The 17,385-nt window shown below is 48.0% G+C and overlaps 1 protein-coding gene across 4 annotated transcripts in view; it reads right to left on the bottom strand.

The window, feature by feature from the left end:
- Positions 1 to 17,385, bottom strand: part of EXD3 (exonuclease 3'-5' domain containing 3) — a 297,052-nt gene that overhangs the window by 124,560 nt on the left and 155,107 nt on the right. For all 4 annotated transcript variants that reach the window (XM_051807940.1, XM_051807943.1, XM_051807941.1 and 1 more), the window contains 2 exons: positions 15,015 to 15,068; positions 12,845 to 12,976 (listed from right to left, as the gene is read on the bottom strand). In XM_051807940.1, the coding sequence (XP_051663900.1) occupies positions 12,845 to 12,976; positions 15,015 to 15,068 (186 nt within the window). The remainder of the gene's footprint in view (positions 1 to 12,844; positions 12,977 to 15,014; positions 15,069 to 17,385) is intronic.

Here is a 17,385-nt window from a genome sequence, read left to right as displayed (position 1 = left end):
GGAAAGGCTCCCGATCCTGGCAGGGGCTGTTAACAGTAACAATGATGACAATATAGCTGGGATTTTCAGGGGTGGGGACTTCAAAGAAGCCCTAAAGAGGTATTTTTCATTAAGGAGTAAGAAAGCAGCTGAGTATTGTTTTTGGCACTAAAGCTGAATATGAATGTTACTGCGGTAAGTCACAGATCAGCGACAGCATAAATTGACACTGATTTAAATATGCATGTGCTGCCTTTCTGTGTTTCTCCCATTCCATTGGGTCTGCAACCCTTGGACCATCCCTCATAGATCTTGGCATGTTCCAATGTTCCATGCTTATGAACACCAACAAGCAGCCAGCAAGCCCCTCATAGTGGCTATGATGTGCCACTGCTGTGACCTTACAGACAGCACAGTGCCACACCCGTGTGTTGGCTCAGGGCTCCAGCCTGAGCCCCATGTCACATGCAGCCTCCCCACAGCTGACACACCAGCTCAAACTGGGAGTGAGCCTGGGTTTCTCTGGGTAGGAATGACAGGGAAACTATGGCTGCCAGCAGAAGGGTCAGGAGGGGCTGTTGGTGCACAGGGACTATTCTGCAGTGAAACTCCAAATCTGTGATTCTATCAGGGGGAAAAGGAAGACAATCATAAAAAAAGTACCAGAAGGACACTGTGAAATACTCCTGCGACAGCAAGTCCTTCCTGTAACTGTGAGAATTTACTGCTTACACTGTTGTTTACTGTATGATCCAAGAGGATGTGCCTGTGAACAGGAGTGCACCATGTTGTGCCAGAGGAGGTTTAGAGTCAGTTTTAGGCAGAATGGTTAGGCATTGGAACAGGCAGCACGGCCTGGAGGGATTTAAAAGCTACGTGGATGTGGCACTTGGGGATATGGTGGCCTTGGCAGTCCTGGGGAACTGGTTGGATTTGATGATCTTAGATGACTTTTCCAACTTTAATGATTCTGTGATTCTACGGCAAAACCATAACGAGAGTATTCCATCAGCACCCGTGGCCTGTCCTCACCAGCCTTCTCCTGGATGAGATGACCAAAGGGCTCCCCAAGCCCAGCTAGACTCAGACCTTGCACCCTCCTATCAGGCAACCCGTTGGCTTTGCCAGGCTGGGTTTAGACGTGCTGTGTGGTTCACAGTGTCCCATTGTAACCACCTGTGGTTTGTGTCCCTTTGAGCCGAGCCCAGAGCCCAGGGCCAGCTTCCCCCCCCCGACAGCCAAACCCCAGAGCTATCACATCCAGTCAGCACAGAGAAAGTGCCCGCAGGGTTTGCGGTGCAGATTGACTTTCACACCTCGCTGGCCACACAGAAGAAACCCAATCTAAACAGCGTAACTTTGCATAACCGATTATTTTCACTGGGGTAATCTGAGCCCACCAGTAAATGCCAGTAAATGTGGTTGATCCAGGGAAGGCCCCGTCAGGGGAGGAATGGCCCCATGGCCGCGGGCAGCCGGAGCGAGGGCTGGCCAGGGCGAGGGAGGCTGGTCCCGGCTGCTCTGGGTTTGGTCCTGGGAGCCAAGACTCAATCCTCAGACACAGGGCAGTGTCTGCATAGAGGGAACAACTTCTTACTGCCCAACGCATCTACACAGTCAGGAACTGGAGTGTGCAAAGCCATGCCGAGGGAAGCAGCGCAGCCAGAGCCGTGAGGTGGGCTTGGGGGCAAGAGCTGTCTAGCTTCTTGATGTCTTCTTAAGTTTCTTTTCCACCATGTCCTAGATATTTTGAGAGGCTTCAGCTTTCAGACTGATTCCCCAGTGACCTATTATCCCTGCACATCAATCACTCCATCCTGTCACCAAACAGCCATTCACATGACCTTGTTTGTAGGGAATCATGTTCCTCCTCTAACTCCTCTGTCACCAACTTCCTTCTCTCCAACTACCAGCTCATTTCCTCCAGCAGGACCAAGCTCAGTGATCTCCTTCTTTAAAGTCCATGAAATTAGACTGTCAAATTAAAAACCCAACAGAGGTTACTGGTCCACTACCCACACCTCTGCAGGACACCCATCCTCACTGCCAAACCCCAGGATCAGGCTGCCAGAGGTAAAACAGTCATGCCACAGGTTCACCTGAGATGTAACTTGTTCCTGCAATCCCTTATGACTAAAAAGCACTCATCCAGTTGCAGATGGAAACTCCCATTTCAGCTGCATCAGTCTCAACATCTGGCTGCCCATGTGCCCCCTCCCCAAATGTGAGCTTCAAACATGAGGAATGGAAAGGTAGTAGGGGACATGGGGTGTGGGACTCCCTGCAGGACACCTGCAACCATAGGCATTTTAAGGGGAAGTAAGGAAAATAAACTTTGCTGTGCTCACCTCAAACATCAGATACTCTCCCACTTCACTAAAATGCCTCAGCAGGAGTAGCTCCCCCAGAAACCATCAAGAGAAAAACCAAGGTGGGGATGGGAATGGAGAAGCTTCTGGAGATGAGACAAAAACAGGCTTTCACCTGCATCCTGCCCTAGCACTTCCCTGAATAAAAGGGTGATCAACTCAGACTATGTGTCTTGAATTAAGACAAATAAATCATCCAAATCCCCTTGTCCAGAGAAAAGACAATGACTCACAAGAAGCATGTATTGAATGTTACGTTTTCCACCTTTGCCAAAACGCCTACGCTGTCATTTCTCCCTCTAAGCTAGCTCAGCCAGATCCTACCTTGGGCTTACAGCATGCAGCATAGCTGCATTTCATCACAATAACTGAAAAATGTCATCTTCATCAAGACTGACACAATGTATGAATTGTGACACTCATTTAAAAGCTTTCTGTTTCTCTTTTCACCAGGACACTGCTGTACCTGTCCCTTTTTCTGTGTCCCTTTTTCCATATGGTCCTTGGATGAGAGGGTTCACACAAACACAAAACGGTCTCTTCCATTATTCATTCAAACCATATGCGCCTACGGGGACAAGGTCTTCCTTACTGAAAAGCCCAAAAACCCCCACATATGTTGCTGGCCATCTTCATTACCAGATGGAAATGCCTTTGCAGCAGTAGATGCCAAAGACAATTATGTACCACATGTCACCAGGATCCATGAGTGCTGTGTCCAGTTCTGGGCCCCTCAGCTCAGGAAGGACATGGAGGGGCTGGAGCAGGTCCAGAGAAGAGCAACGAGGTTGGGGAAGGGACCTGAGCACAAGTGGTGTGAGGAGAGGCTGAGGGAGCTGGGGCTGTTGAGCCTGGAGAAGAGCAGGCTCAGGGGAGACCTCCTCACTCTCTACAACTCCCTGACAGGAGGGGGGAGCCAGGGGGGAAGTCGGGATCTTCTCCCAGGCAGCGATCAGTAAGACAAGAGGGCTGGGTCTTCAGTTGTGCCAGGGGAGGTTTGGGTTAGATATTAGAAAGAATTTCTTTACAGAGGTATTGGAATGGGCTGCTCAGGGAAGTGATGGATTCTCCGTCCCTGGAGGTTTTTAAGATGATGCCATGGATGTGGCATCAGTGCCATGGTCTAGTAACCATGGCAGTAGTGGATCAAGGGTTGGACTTGATGATCTCAGAGGTCCTTCCCAACCCAGCTGATTCTACGTGTCTATGATTCATGGACACATGGTTTTGGTGTAGGGTGTCACCTCGTCCAATTAATACTATGAATGACAGATACAGTTTGTTTTATGCTAGTTAGAAGTCACACAGTTTAATGCCGAAAGGTCTTCAGATAAATGTTGCTGAGCAATTACAGATCTGGCAAATTCTATGCTGAAGCCACGTATGTGTGGCTCAGCATATTGTGTTGACTCCAAGGAAAGCTCCAAACACACCTGGAGATCCCACATTCCTCCAGAGGAACAAAAGTCTGCTGCCAGCACTGATGCTGCTCTGGCAAACACTGCAGAGCTGGCATGGCTGCAGAACTGTGCAGTGCCCACGGTGCACATAGCAGGAGTTAATGGCATTTGCAACAACAGGACAATGGTTTTGTACAGATTCTCAACAGGACTTGGGAACACACTGCCTTAAGTTGATCAGAGGGCTGGGGCCCCTCTGCTCTGGAGCCAGGCTGGGAGAGCTGGGGGGGTTCACCTGGAGAAGAGAAGACTCCAGGGAGACCTGAGAGCCCCTTCCAGTGCCTAAAGGGGTTCCAGGAGAGCTGGCGAGGGACTGGGGACAAGGGCCTGGAGGGACAGGACAAGGGGGGAATGGCTTCCCACTGGCAGAGGGCAGGGATAGATGGGACATTGGGAAAGAATTCCTGGCTGGGAGGGTGGGGAGGCCCTGGCACAGGCTGCCCAGAGAAGCTGTGGCTGCCCCTGGATCCCTGGAAGTGTCCAAGGCCAGATTAGACTGGGCTTGGAGCAACCTGGGCTAGTGGAAGGTGTCCCTGCCCATGGCAGAGGATGGAATGAGATTTAAGGTCCCTTTGAACCCAAACCATTCTATGATTCGATGATATTGTCTGTGCACACACTGAGATGTTTAGAAGGATCCTACCTACCACTATTCAATCCTCTTGATCTTTGGAGGAAAATAAAGGCATGGAGTTCTTCTGGATGGGTTCAAACCAATCCACTGCACCTGAGCTGCTACTGAAGCTGGTCTCTCCACTGGGAAAACAAGAACTCTGCCATGACAATATTGAACTTTCGATGTACCAGGTCTCTCAAATAATGAGACCCATTGGTTGCACTGTTGATTTATACACAGGCTATTCATCCTGAACCCTCCCCCATATGAATATACAGCCATTCAAACACCAGGACCTGGCCAACCCATCCTCACCATGACATACAAACCAAGACCATTATAAGGGCACCGATGTCAAAAAGGAGGAGAAACTCCACAGTGTATAAAACATGGGAATTTTGACTTCTTGACACAGTCAATACACTGAACTATGACCTCAGGAGGCACAGGGGACTGGAAACCAACAGAACTTAAATTGGCTACAAATCTCTTGTTTTCTCATGACATTTGAGAGAAACCATGGGGATGGTTTCTTCAGGACACATGGGAGTTAGAGCTGTGTCAGTGCCTTCTCCAGAGAGTTCCTTGCTTTCCTTACAGTCACTCCATCACTGTCACCCGCTGACCTTTCACTACTTTCTCCCAGTGCACCAGCATCTCTGCTGACCAACGCACTTCACAGTCTGTCCAAAACCACGAGAGGAAGAAAAAGCCTTGTACAGGCTGTATAAAAGGACATTTACTCTGCACTACATTGTGTCTTCTTTTCTATGCTAGTCTAAATACAAGTGCTGTTTTCACTGCCAATCGTTGTTTGCTTGTGCTGTTTCCACTGGCTAAACCCAGCATTTTTCCAGCTAGTGTTGCCCTCCAGGAAAAACCACACATTCATACCTTTCTTGCATTTAGCACAGGAGAACAAAACTGGTTCCCAGTAATAAGGATGACTTCCTCAAAAGAAAACATTTGCTGTCAGCTGAGGTTTGACCTCTAATGGCTAATTTGGCATCATCATTTTGAGCACTGGAATACATAACACTGTGAAAAATTAACAGCTTCTCCCTCCCCCCCGACAAAGTTTAATATCTGCCTGCAGCTTTGCAAGTGAAAATAAAAGAAAGGAAATAAATACCCAAACCAAAACCTTGGGTATGGTCTCTCACATACATCCATAAAAAGAACCTCAAGACAAAGATCTGTAAAGGATATTTCACTGGAAACCAAGCTTTTGCAGACACTGAGAAAGAAAGTCTGCAACATGAGACCATCTTCCTTGAAGAAACACAGCTGATCTGCTGCATTCCCAGCTTCGACTGCCACTGGGCTGTGTAAAACATAAACTTCACGCTAACCCTATGAAAACAGTCAACATGAGAGAGAGATAACAGTCTGCTCCGAGCTGCTGAAAGGGGAAAAAAAACTCTCAGGCTGTCATTCTCCCCTTGCTGTGACCTTCATGCTCCACTGAATTTCTGAAGATACTGAAATCTTGGCAGGGAAGTGTACAGTCTGTGGGAACCAGGCAGCGCCAGCCGCGCTCGCTGCTGAGAATTAGGCCCAGTCGAGCCCTTTTTTGGGGGACTCTGAGTTTTACGTGGCTAGGAGCACAGGGCTAAGCCAGCTCCAGGCTGGGAATTTTACAGGATTGGTGCTCTATGCACTCAAGTATCATGTGGCAGAGCTGTCATGGACAGTGTGCTGCTCACCCGCCTGCCTGGCACCCACAAACTGCGGCTTGCTCAGTGTCCGCTGGGATCTCCAGTACCTAAAGGGGCTCCAGGAGAGCTGGAGAGGGACTGGGGACAAGGGCCTGGAGGGACAGGACAATGGGGGAATGGCTTCCCACTGCCAGAGGGCAGGGATAGATGGGATATTGGGAAAGAATCCTTCCCTGTGAGGGTGGGGAGGCCCTGGCACAGGTTGCCCAGAGAAGCTGTGGCTGCCCCTGGATCGCTGGAAGTGTCCAAGGCCAGGTTGGAGGGGGCTTGGAGCAACCTGGGCTAGTGGAAGGTGTCCCTGCCCGTGGTAGAGAGGTTAGAACTGGACAAGGTCCCTTCCAACCCAAACCATTCTGTGTTCTTTGCGCTGCTTTGGCGTGTCCCCACAGCCCTGCATGCAACAGCAACCACTCACTATGAGCTCTCACTATGGTTTATAAAGCCTTAGAGATCAGCAAATAAAAATCTCAACCAGAGACTCGAAAGAAGCAGAATTTGCCATGACAAACTATCCCAGAGTCTGTTGGTATTTAAGGACTGCTGTGCAGAGCCACTGCACACCAAGGGCTCAGTCCCCGTGGACGGGGCGCGGTGCCAGGGTGAGGTGCTCTCACACTCAGCCCTCACACTCAGTCCCGCACAAGTATCTTTGGAGGGCAATTCGCTCCCTCAACAGTGTCTGTCGAGGCAGAATAATACCAGCTGTGCTTCCTGGCCAGAGCCTCTGCAGCACAAGCTGCAGATTACATCGTAATTGCCAAACCCAGGATAAACAAAAAGATTAAGAGGGCCTTACCCTTTGTGTTGAACAACTCCACTCTGAAGCAAGAAATCACAGCCCACATCATGGGCAGGCACAGGGCTGAGCCCTGTGTTTGGGTGACGGGCTGGGAGGAGTAATCAGCTCACTCACACATCTGGGGAAACCACAGATGCTCTTAATCACAGGTTTTCCTGACCTGTAGGCGCTGACAAATTGCATCCTATGGATGAACCTTTTATTAAACCACAGAGGGTTTCCAAATGATATTCTCTTTCTCAGCATTCCCAAGTCATCAAAATCCAGCACACGTGACCCTTCTTAATTCTTCATTTAGATGGTGACACAGCTCTTTCCAAAGAGGTTTCAGGGCTGAAAGGAAGTAAATGGGGATGTGATGTTACCTCAGTGGAAAGCAGCTCAAAAGCTGAATCGGGGGCTTTGAGAACTGACATTTTCGAATTCTTTGATGATCGCCTCAGCCCTGTTTGAGTTGAAGATGCTTTTTTTCCTAAGTGGCTCCTGAGACAAACCCCTTGCTGTCTGCTGGGGCAGAAACATCTCACAAAATATGCAGCCTTTAAACTCTACTGTTTTTTCCCTGTGCATGAGGAAGGACAACTGGTACTTTTAAATGAATAAAATGACTTGCTCGGGCCCCAAAAGGTGACCACAAACAAAATTGCCCTGGTTCCACTTCCATGCCGCTCTAGAGCAGGAGATAGCTGCTCTCCTCTCAAGTGAGTGAGAAAGATGATGCCTGGCAGTTCTCATCATCGTCTGGACCGACAGCGCAACCCACATAAAAGAGAAAAAGAAGCCTGCTGATCAGATTGGTGTGGCAGAGGCTCATGAGAGACATGCACATTTTCAATCTAAACGACAGCTTGAGGGATCTATATTACTAATTATTGACTAATATTGCCAGAGTTCCCAGGCTGGCTTCAAAGGTTCTCGCAAAGTGCCCCAAGCACAGGGTTTCCATCTCATCATAAGGCCTTTTTCTTTGTCCCTGCTAAATGGATTGCTCCATCCCAGGCTCCCTCTGCGTAAATCAGCTTGCACATGATGAGCTTTGCAGCAACGAAATTTGTTACCTCAACCACAAAAACCCAGAAACATTTGCTGCAACTGTCAGAATGCTTTTGCACCTAATTTAAAAAAAAAAAAAAAAAGGTGGTTTCCTCTCTTCCTTCCCCCTCTTCCCCGCCTACTCCTAATCCCTTGCTAACACCTTTGTAAAGGCTGGGGTGAGTGGTTTGGAAACTGAAAGAGCAGGGAAGGGGGGGGGGCAAAAAAGGAGAAAAATATATCAGATCTCCAGACAATGAAATCGAGCAGCTATCTCTCACATCCTGCAGCACTCAGGCTGAGGTCATAAGTTAAACAGGACATCAGAATAGGTGATGTAATTTGCTTATTTAGGATCAGAGAATTCAGTGAAGTGAAAGAGACAACCTATTTGAATTTGCAGATAATCCCACCATCAATGCAGGGCTGTTCAGATGCACAAACTGCTGCTGGAGCCTGAGATCTTTTTTTCCCCACACATTTATTTTTGCAGGGGATATAATTGCAATCATTTTTACTGGCAGGAAAGCCTTGAAACCTCACCTGGGATCAGCCTCCCGTTGTGTTAGGTATTGTTCAAGCAGGGTCCCTGCCCTGGCCCGCTTAAAGACTAAAGGGTCAAGTCAAACAGAGGGTGGGAAAGGAAAGAGAGGCCCAGGGGAGGTGGGGGGTGGCATAGCCGCCCTGCAGGACCCGGGTCCCCCAGCCGAGCTTTGGACTCAGAACTGAGCTGAGCAGCAGCTTCACTTCTGAGGAAAGGCAGCTTTTCTGTGGACAGACAGGCTTTCCTGGCTCCAAATGTGGCTGCAGAGCCTCACACCAGTGACGGTTTTACAGCAGAGTTAGAATCCTTTAACCTCAAGATTCTTCCAGAACAGAAGGAATTTCTCAGCGAGCCCATAGAACACTGAACACGCTGTTTTCCCTTCAAACCATTGTGATATAAAGATTTAAAGCCAACAACTTGCAGTGTTTATCTCCTCAGTTTATCACCATTCAAAGCGTGATTTCACCCTGTTAGTGTGTGAGAAGTGGCACTGCCAGCCCTGCACCTCCATTGATCTGCTTCCACACAAGTGTTTTGTCACTGACAAGAACTTGGTAGGGCCAGACACTGCACCCCAGCCACGGAGAGTAAAATGTCCTGAGACCTCGGGCTCACCAAGCAGTCAGTGATGAGGCACTGGCAGGTCCATAGATACAGCCCACACCTGCTTTGGGTGGACCTTCAATCAGACAGCACGGAAAAGCCGGATGGCAAAAGCCGCACCACTCATCCAGGTAATATCTGCCAAAACATGTCTGTTTCCAAGAGTTTCTTTATGAGACTGGAATGTCCTCCTACTGTCCTGACAGGCCATACCCAAGTGTCGCAGCAGGATGTCCCCAAGCAGGGACATCCCACCTGCAGCACCAGGAGGGATGGGAGACAACAACCTCCATGAATGGAGGGACCTGGGGAAGGAGCCAAAGTTCCCACTGTGAAATGACCCAGCTGTCAGCTGCCCATAGCCATGACTGCAGCCACCCAGCAGCCACCTTCCTTAGCAAGTTTTGGTATTTCTTTCTTTTTTAAATGCTACTTCTGTGTTAGAACTCCCTCCAAGCTGTGGAGAGCAGAGGATCACTGGCCTCACATGTGAGCCAGGCTGTGAGCTGGCCCTAAGGCTGCCCACAACAGACCCTGACAACTCTACAGAGATGTTCCTGACTACTGTAAGGGCTCATTGTTCTGACCTGATCATGTCAGAACACCCCAAGCATCATTTCACATCGCCCCTTCCTGAAGGAGGTACTTTCAGATATCTGAAATACAAGATACTTGCATACAAGATATTCAAATGTGTGCAGAGGTGACAGGCACAGGACATTTGCATTTCAAATAGAGGGAATGGGTTTCAAATATTTTAAGGCTGTGAAATGTAGAACTTCTCAGGGGATTTTTTGCATGTCACCAAAAGACAGAATTAATCTTATTTTTACTCAGCCCCCCTAAAACATTCCTCGCCAAAGGCAGCACCAGGCCTGGCTACAGCTGCTGTGCAGGGGTGGTTTCTCCATGACTATCACCAAGTCCTTACAACACAGTACTTGAGAGATGCATGGAAAGAGAAGGCCATTCCTGTGCCATCACTGACACCTTTGGCTGTAGTCCCCACTCCTGGAGCCTTTAACTGGAGCAACCAAGCCAAAGCCCAGCTCGAGAGGGAACAAAATGCTGAGAAGCCCCTGGGTGACATTCCCTGGGCACTTGCTGCTCTAAATCAGACAGAAGTAACCAGTATTGGCCATTGTTTTAACAGAAAAAAACACCAGTATTTTGGCAGGGTGACAAAGCAATCCCATTCTTTACGTCTGCAAAAGCGAGCCCCTCCGTCCCTGCTGAGGGAGATGACAGAGGAAACATATTTTCCAGCAATCTTGGGTACAACATTGAATTGGAACCTATTTTTACCGTGGGCTCTGCACTACACGCATTAATTGTTGCGACAACAATATTTGCTGACATATTTACTCCAATCATTTACAGAACAGAAGCCCAGGAGACAAAACAAACCCTTGCTCTATGAGACAGAGGGAGGCAGGCAGGATGCCACATTGCTTCCTGTGACACAGAGCGAACGCTTATCTGTGATGGGTGATGGGGTCCATAACCCACCCCTGCACTGGCGACCAGCTCTACAGAGACAAGGGAGGAGAGTGGCCCATGTTATGGATCAGTATTCCCCATCCTCTTCCTTCTGCCTAGCATGGACACAGCAGCACTCAGTTGTTTCTAGAGCCCCGCTCATATGCCCAACCTGCTCCCCACTTCAGGGACAGCCAAAACCCTCTGCCAGCCCTCTGCAAGGAGGGGGCAGGGCTTGGGGCAGTTTGGGAGCCCTGGGGTCTGTAACCTGGCCCCAGAGCAGCACGGGCAGGCTGGCAGGCACAGCTCAGCAGTTTCAGCATCCAGACTCCATTCTAATTAAGTCCAATTAGGTTTGCAGAGAATGAGGATGTTTTAGAAAGAACATACAAAAGAACTGCTGAGGTCTCTGTTGGCCACTGAGGCCCCAGAGCACCCTCTTCAAGGCAGAAATCTGCCATTTTTGACGAGGCTGTCAATATTGCACAGTGCTGAGGATGATCCATTTCCATGTGCTGCCCACAGCCCCCCTCACACACAGTCCACAGACCATTGCAGTGCCTGGGCACATGCAGCTGGAAGAGCTTAGGTTCTCCTCCAGAGCATCAGTAACATTATCAGCCAGACTTGTGCTGTCTGCAGAGGACAGTGGAACAAAATAAGCTCTAAAAGCCTTGAATGTAGGTAAATACATGATTCAGAACATGGAGAGGTTTGACAAATCAGCATCTTCCCATGCCGAGGGGTATAAAACATGCAGCTGTTCCACCACCACAATTTACAGGGAAGGCATTTCTCCTGGAGTAAGAGAACAGTTAGTATATATTCCTAGCCAGATTGATTACCCCTATTTATATTGTAAACCAAGACAGCATGTACTAAACCCATAGAGTTAACCAGTTCCAGACCCCAGATCCTGCTGGAGAGGGGTCAGTTTTCCATCGGCTGCTGCACAGTCTTGTGCATTTATTACAGAGAGTACAGGGTTTCCTGCAGCATGGTTTTGTGTGTGTGTGCTGATTCTTGTGGTATTTCAACAACCATCAGGAGGAACACTGCTATTTTATGGGATGTCAGGGAATCGGAGAATCCACGAGGTTTTTTAAAGTTTTGTTTAAAATCACCAAGAAGCCAGCATGCCACTGTAAATATGTATAACAACTGCAATCTGCTCTGGGACAATAAAACCACAGGATTGAAGGCAGTATGCTATATCTGAGTATGTACATTTATCCTGCAGTAAGATCGACCCATATTCTGTCGATCCGACCTGCAGGGTGTTCCGTCAGCCTCCTCTCACAGCAACCTGCCCAGTTGGACAACCCTCATTTCCTCTCTAAGTTACAGATCCAGTTTCAACATCGAACAGCAGAAATAAGCAGAGGTCTAGGACATGCTCTCTGGTGTGTCTGCTCAGGAGTCAGTGCTGCTCCTACACTGCTTGTGCAGCTCCACTGGGCCAGGAGACCCCGGAGCTCAACCACAAGGCATTGAGCCAGACTCAAGGGCTTGTTTATCCCTAAGAGAAAGCTCCTTTTCTAGCCAATTTCCAGTTTCTTCTTTTTCTCTCTTTAAACACTGATAAGATGAGAGATGTTGGAGCTGCCCGTTGGTTTATATTACAGTTTTTGGAGGGATAGGTTTCAGCGTGTTGCTGTAACAAATATAAGAGTGAAATTGGAAGAGATGGTGATTTGAGCTAACACAATTAAAATTTATTCTTAACAACAATCCACAGATACACAGTGCCAAACACAATCTAGAGTCATCAACTAGCATGGACATGAATTAACCTAATAGCTTCTGAAAGAAAAAGAAGTCCTATGAAAAAATCCTCCTATTAAAGTAATTAAGTGTTATCAGAATCACAGAGACATAATTAAACGCAGTTCATAATTAAAACAGCATGTGTCCTAGACAGAGAACACAGCAACAAAGAGACTATAACCATGACAGTCGATGCCAAAACACATGCCAAGTACCAAAAATCAGAAGAACAGGCGAGTTTCTAGCAAAGCTGCAGATTCAGAGCCTCTGCTGCCATGACTGAGCCATCACCACTCTGAGGGACGTGAGCGCACTCAGAACTCCTCAGGGCTTTGCAAGGGGCTGCCAAAGTTGAAGCAGAACTCTTGGGAACCAGGAACACACTGAGTGCAAGGCCCAAAATACCGAAGAAGCGTCTGCTGTGCAGGAAACAGCGAGTGAGAGGGCCCCGGGACTCAAACCAGCCTCGTCCTACCTGGCAGCGGCTGAAGATATCACTCAGGGACACCTGGACGTTGAAGTGCTTCAGAACCTGCAGGGCCTGTTCTTTTGCCTTTTCTGAGCAGTTCACAGAGAAACACCTTCCTTCTCCCACCTGGGACTGCAGCTTCAAACCAAAAAGACACTCAGTAAGGCATATGTGGGGATTTTCCTGATACACTTGGTTTGGTTTGAATTACAAATAATGTTTGGAGTTAGTATGTCTTTACAGTCTGAATTTTGATCTAACCAGCACAGTTGGTAATTTAACAGTCAGTCACTGCTGCGGTAGCTCTGACTCCTGAAGCACTGCAGTATTTTATAAACATGAAATATGATTTAGCTTGAAGAAAAGGAGGTTCAGGGGGAACCTTCTCACTCTCTACAACTCCTTGACAGGAGGTTGGATCCAGGTCAGGGTCAGGCTCTGCTCCCAGGTAACAAGAGGAAACGACCTCAAATTGTGCCAGAGGACGTTTAGGTTGGATATTAGGGAAAGTTTCTTCACTGAAAAGGTTGTCCAGCCCTGGCACAGGCTGCCCAGGACAGTGATGGAGTCCCCATCCCTGGAGGGATTCAAAAAACATGTGGATGGGGTACTCGAGGACACAGGTTAGTGGTGGTCTTGGTGGTGGTGCTGGGTTAACAGTTGGACTTGATGATCTTAAAGGTGTTTTCCAACCTTAATGATTCCATGATTCTGTTCTACAGAAGATGGAAAATCCTGTCAGTTTATAAGTTGGTGCAGTGGTGCTAACAGGGGTAGCAAGAGGAAACTGAATTAAATCCCAGCTATCAGATGAAATCTGGCCAGATCAGTGTGCCAAAGCACGAGGATGGAAATGGTGTCCAATGACCCCTCCAACCCTTCTGCTTCACAGAATGTTTAAGTTCCCTTATGGTCAAAAAATTTGAAGGGGTTGACGTGGACAGTCCCTCAGTGTTTGTTCCACATTTAGAAGAGAAGTCTACATCTGGGAACAAGCACTGGGAAGTTCCAGACATATTTTTATGACCATGCTGAGTACTCACAAGGTGGGATAGCTGCACACCAGTAAAGGAGCCTGGCAGAGCCATCCTGTCCTTGCAGAGGGCATCCAAAGGCAAGGGAACAAAGGGACCCAGACATTTCCCAAGTCAGTACTGTACACTGGAAATAGTTATTTTCCTTCTACAATTCCTACACAGAACTTTGAAGTTTAAGCTTTGCCAAACAAGATTATGCTGGATGCTGAATTACTTATAACATCAGCTGTAGGCTCAAGGAACCACAGTCTGGATGAAGAACCTGCAGTGTGGCACAACTGCACTTGCCTCCATGTCTCATCGTGGGGGGAGTTTTCTTCCACACTCAGCTATGACATAGGAAATCATCAACCCATATTCTGCAAATACTCCAGCTGGCTGATTGAGTAGTTGGGAGGTTTTGTACTGACAGTTTGTGACAGAGAAGTCCTGCACTCTGGCTCACGTGAACAGAACTCTGGCTCATCCAGAACAGTTTCCCTCTTCCAAATGAATTTTTGGGCAGTAAAAAATTGCTACCTGGAGCAGGTCATTACAACATTGCAACCACTGACTTGGCAGGTTCAGCAGATCCCCACCAACACTGTCTGTGAAGGGCTCTGAACAGCTGGTGTTGAGGGTAAGGTTGGGTTTTCTTTGACTTTTTTGTTTATCTATAGGAACACAAAACCTCTACAGTTTCCATCAGGACCCTCGGGGACTTCCAATCTCTGCCTTCCAAGCCTGAAGAAATGTCTTTATGTGTTGAAACTGTCAGTGTGGAGCCAGTCAGTAAACAAGAATCTCTGGGATAAAAAGCACAGGAATGGAGCTGCCTTTCACCTGCCAGTGAGGTCAAACAGAAACATTTTGTTCTGGATTGCTTGGCTTGACTTCCATATCTGCCCCCGACAGAGAGCAATTGCTCTCCCCACTGATGCAGGACTGAGAATAAGTATAAAAGAATATTTCACCCCAAGCTCTGGCAGTTGAGAACAGCAAACCTCTCAAGACCCTTCACATAGCTTTTAGTGCAGAAAACATGAAAAAGCCAAGCCAGCTGTTGCATTCACATGTGACTTTTCCTCTTCTCGCCCCTGCACACCCCAGACCATGCAGTGATACAATGCCAGAAACACGCAGCAGCTCGGAACACTTACAGTCTGATATGGGAGTCCAGAGGTTAAAATGACTCTGCCTTCCTGTCGGGCAATCTGGAAAAAACAGTAAAAATCCAAATGAACAGGGGCTGAAGTTACACTGTGTTCAAGAGAAGGTGAACTGGAGATCCTGAGTGTTTCTCTTCGGTGTCAGCCCACACCTGGCCTAGAGCTCTTGAGAGCCATAGCAGCTCAAGGTATGGCTCATCCATCCCATGTCCCCTCCCTGCCAATCCCTGTCATGTCTCCCATGTGCTGGAACAAGCTGCATCTGCACTGCAGATGGCCCAGGGAACCATCCCACCTTGAAACAATTCTATCCAAAACCAATCTTTTATATTTTTCCCTTAGCCCAGACTATTTCGATTTCCTCAATCTGGGTTACAAAGAAGCAAACACTTCTGCTACACAGGGGAGAAAGGAAAAACTAGCCTAAGCAGGTCATTACAGCAAAAAAATGTACCATGAAATGTGTCTGCAAACTTCATATCATTAACAGAAAATGCTCCTAAAAGAAAGAGGGTGTTATTGTCCCGGCAACCCAACACACAGGAATTATGCACCTTTCTGGGCTTCGAGGAATATCTCCCTTAGAGTTTATCACATCCCAACTTGTAGTCCCAAGCTTTTATCAGAGATCTGGTCCTTCAAGTGGAAGGTCTGCACTGAATTACCAGAGGGCTCATCGCCTGCACTGCTGACCTTCCCACAGAGCTAGAGACACTGCAAACGGGTTGGTGCCAAAAGGAGACACTAAATCTGGAGCTGCAAGGATGGAAGTGTGACTGACCTTATGACTGAATGACATTCCTCCCTCCCTCCCCCTCCTCCTCCTGTAGGAGGGAAAGAGCTTCATGGCCATTGGTGACAGGAGGATTCCAAAGGATTCCCATGTGAACCAGGACTCAGCTCTGATCCTGTTGACAAGAGATCAGTGCTTTGAGGTAGGCATGAGGTTATCTTTCTTCTCTGGTTGGATTCTGTTGGAAGCCCTCATGTTTTTCACTGATTCCATATGTGTGTCGTGGAGGTCTCTCATCTGGTTCAGAGTTCAGCAGCTCTCTCTGGATCACTCTCTAACCTTGGCAGGAGGACACATTTGGGATCAAAGTCCTGCTGCACTTTCCACACAGATGACACCACCAAGCATAGCCAGGGAACAGCAGAAAACCCAACCATGACTTTTAAACTCTGTCTTGGACAGACATTTTTTTAAGACCCACTGGTTCTATGGCAACATGAAACAAGGGGGAGAAGGCTCTGAAGGTCCCATGCAGGCAGCTAAGCAACGTTTTTTTTTTCTTTTTTTCCTTCTTGATCTTTTAGGTAGCTGCTTCCCTCCTTTTTTTGTGAAGTCACTCTTTGGCTGCCCGTTCTGCACTGACAAAGCAATTGGTAACAACTTCTGAAGCACCTTCCTACAGGTAGAATTACTGGATTTCTTTCAAAATCAACTCTCTCTCTCGATGAAGGAAAAAATCTTTAAGAACAGGAACCTCGAAGGTGAGTGGCAGAGGCACCCCATGCCATCCAGAGGCACCCCATGCAATCCTGCTTCACACAGTTTGGGTACAGAGCAGCCAAGACAGCATCCTCATAGCACATTATTGAGAGAAGTCTGGTAAGGCAACAGCAGAAGTTCACCACAGCGATCTGCCAGCAAGGGAAAAGAGATGCGAAACTCCTTCAGACCCAAGTGTGCTTCAGGGTAAGGCTGAGGATTTCAGAGCTGGAACACTCCATTCTGACTTCCTGCATCCAGGGTTAATTAGTTCAAGCTTGATAAATCCCCTTATCTGAACGGCTCTGCAGAGACAGGCAAAGAACATCAAATAAAAAGGAGAAAAGCAATAACTCTTGGAGCATGTTTTTCCGCCTCTGGAACAGGGACTGGGAGAAGCATGCAGAGCCAGAAAAGCCATGTGACAGCACACATCTGACTGGGACCAAAGAGGCACAATTCCTTCTATTTCTCCAAAAGCAGTAGGGAAGGTAGTGCTGGGACCATTGAGAGATGTGTGGTCAGTGATCCAAACAAGAGGAAAGGAGGGCCCAGGGCAGCATTTTGGAGTGGGTGTCAGGAACCTGTGCCCCAGCCCAAGTGCTGCAGAGAGGGCATTGGCCTCAGTTTCACAATCTATTACAAAGATAACATCAGCTTCCTCAGACCTTCTGGATAGAAAGCACTTCCTTGGTTTAGCCCTTAATGTGCCTGCCTGTTTAGCCAACTTCCATCCTGCAGAGATGAATGAACCCAAAGGAATTACTGTCAAAGAGACCTGAAAAGGCAATGACTGAGGAGAGAGGGCAGAGAGCCCCTTTGCTTCAAACCCAGTACCAGGATGATTTGTGACAACCTGAAGGATCCTGA

This window comes from Manacus candei, unplaced genomic scaffold (assembly GCF_025592945.1).
Source record: "Manacus candei isolate 608988 ecotype Guabito, Panama unplaced genomic scaffold, ASM2559294v1 h1tg000071l, whole genome shotgun sequence".
In the NCBI taxonomy this organism is placed as follows: Eukaryota; Metazoa; Chordata; class Aves; order Passeriformes; family Pipridae; genus Manacus; species Manacus candei.
Note: the sequence above shows the minus strand (reverse complement) of the source record. Positions and strands in the feature narration are given on the sequence as shown.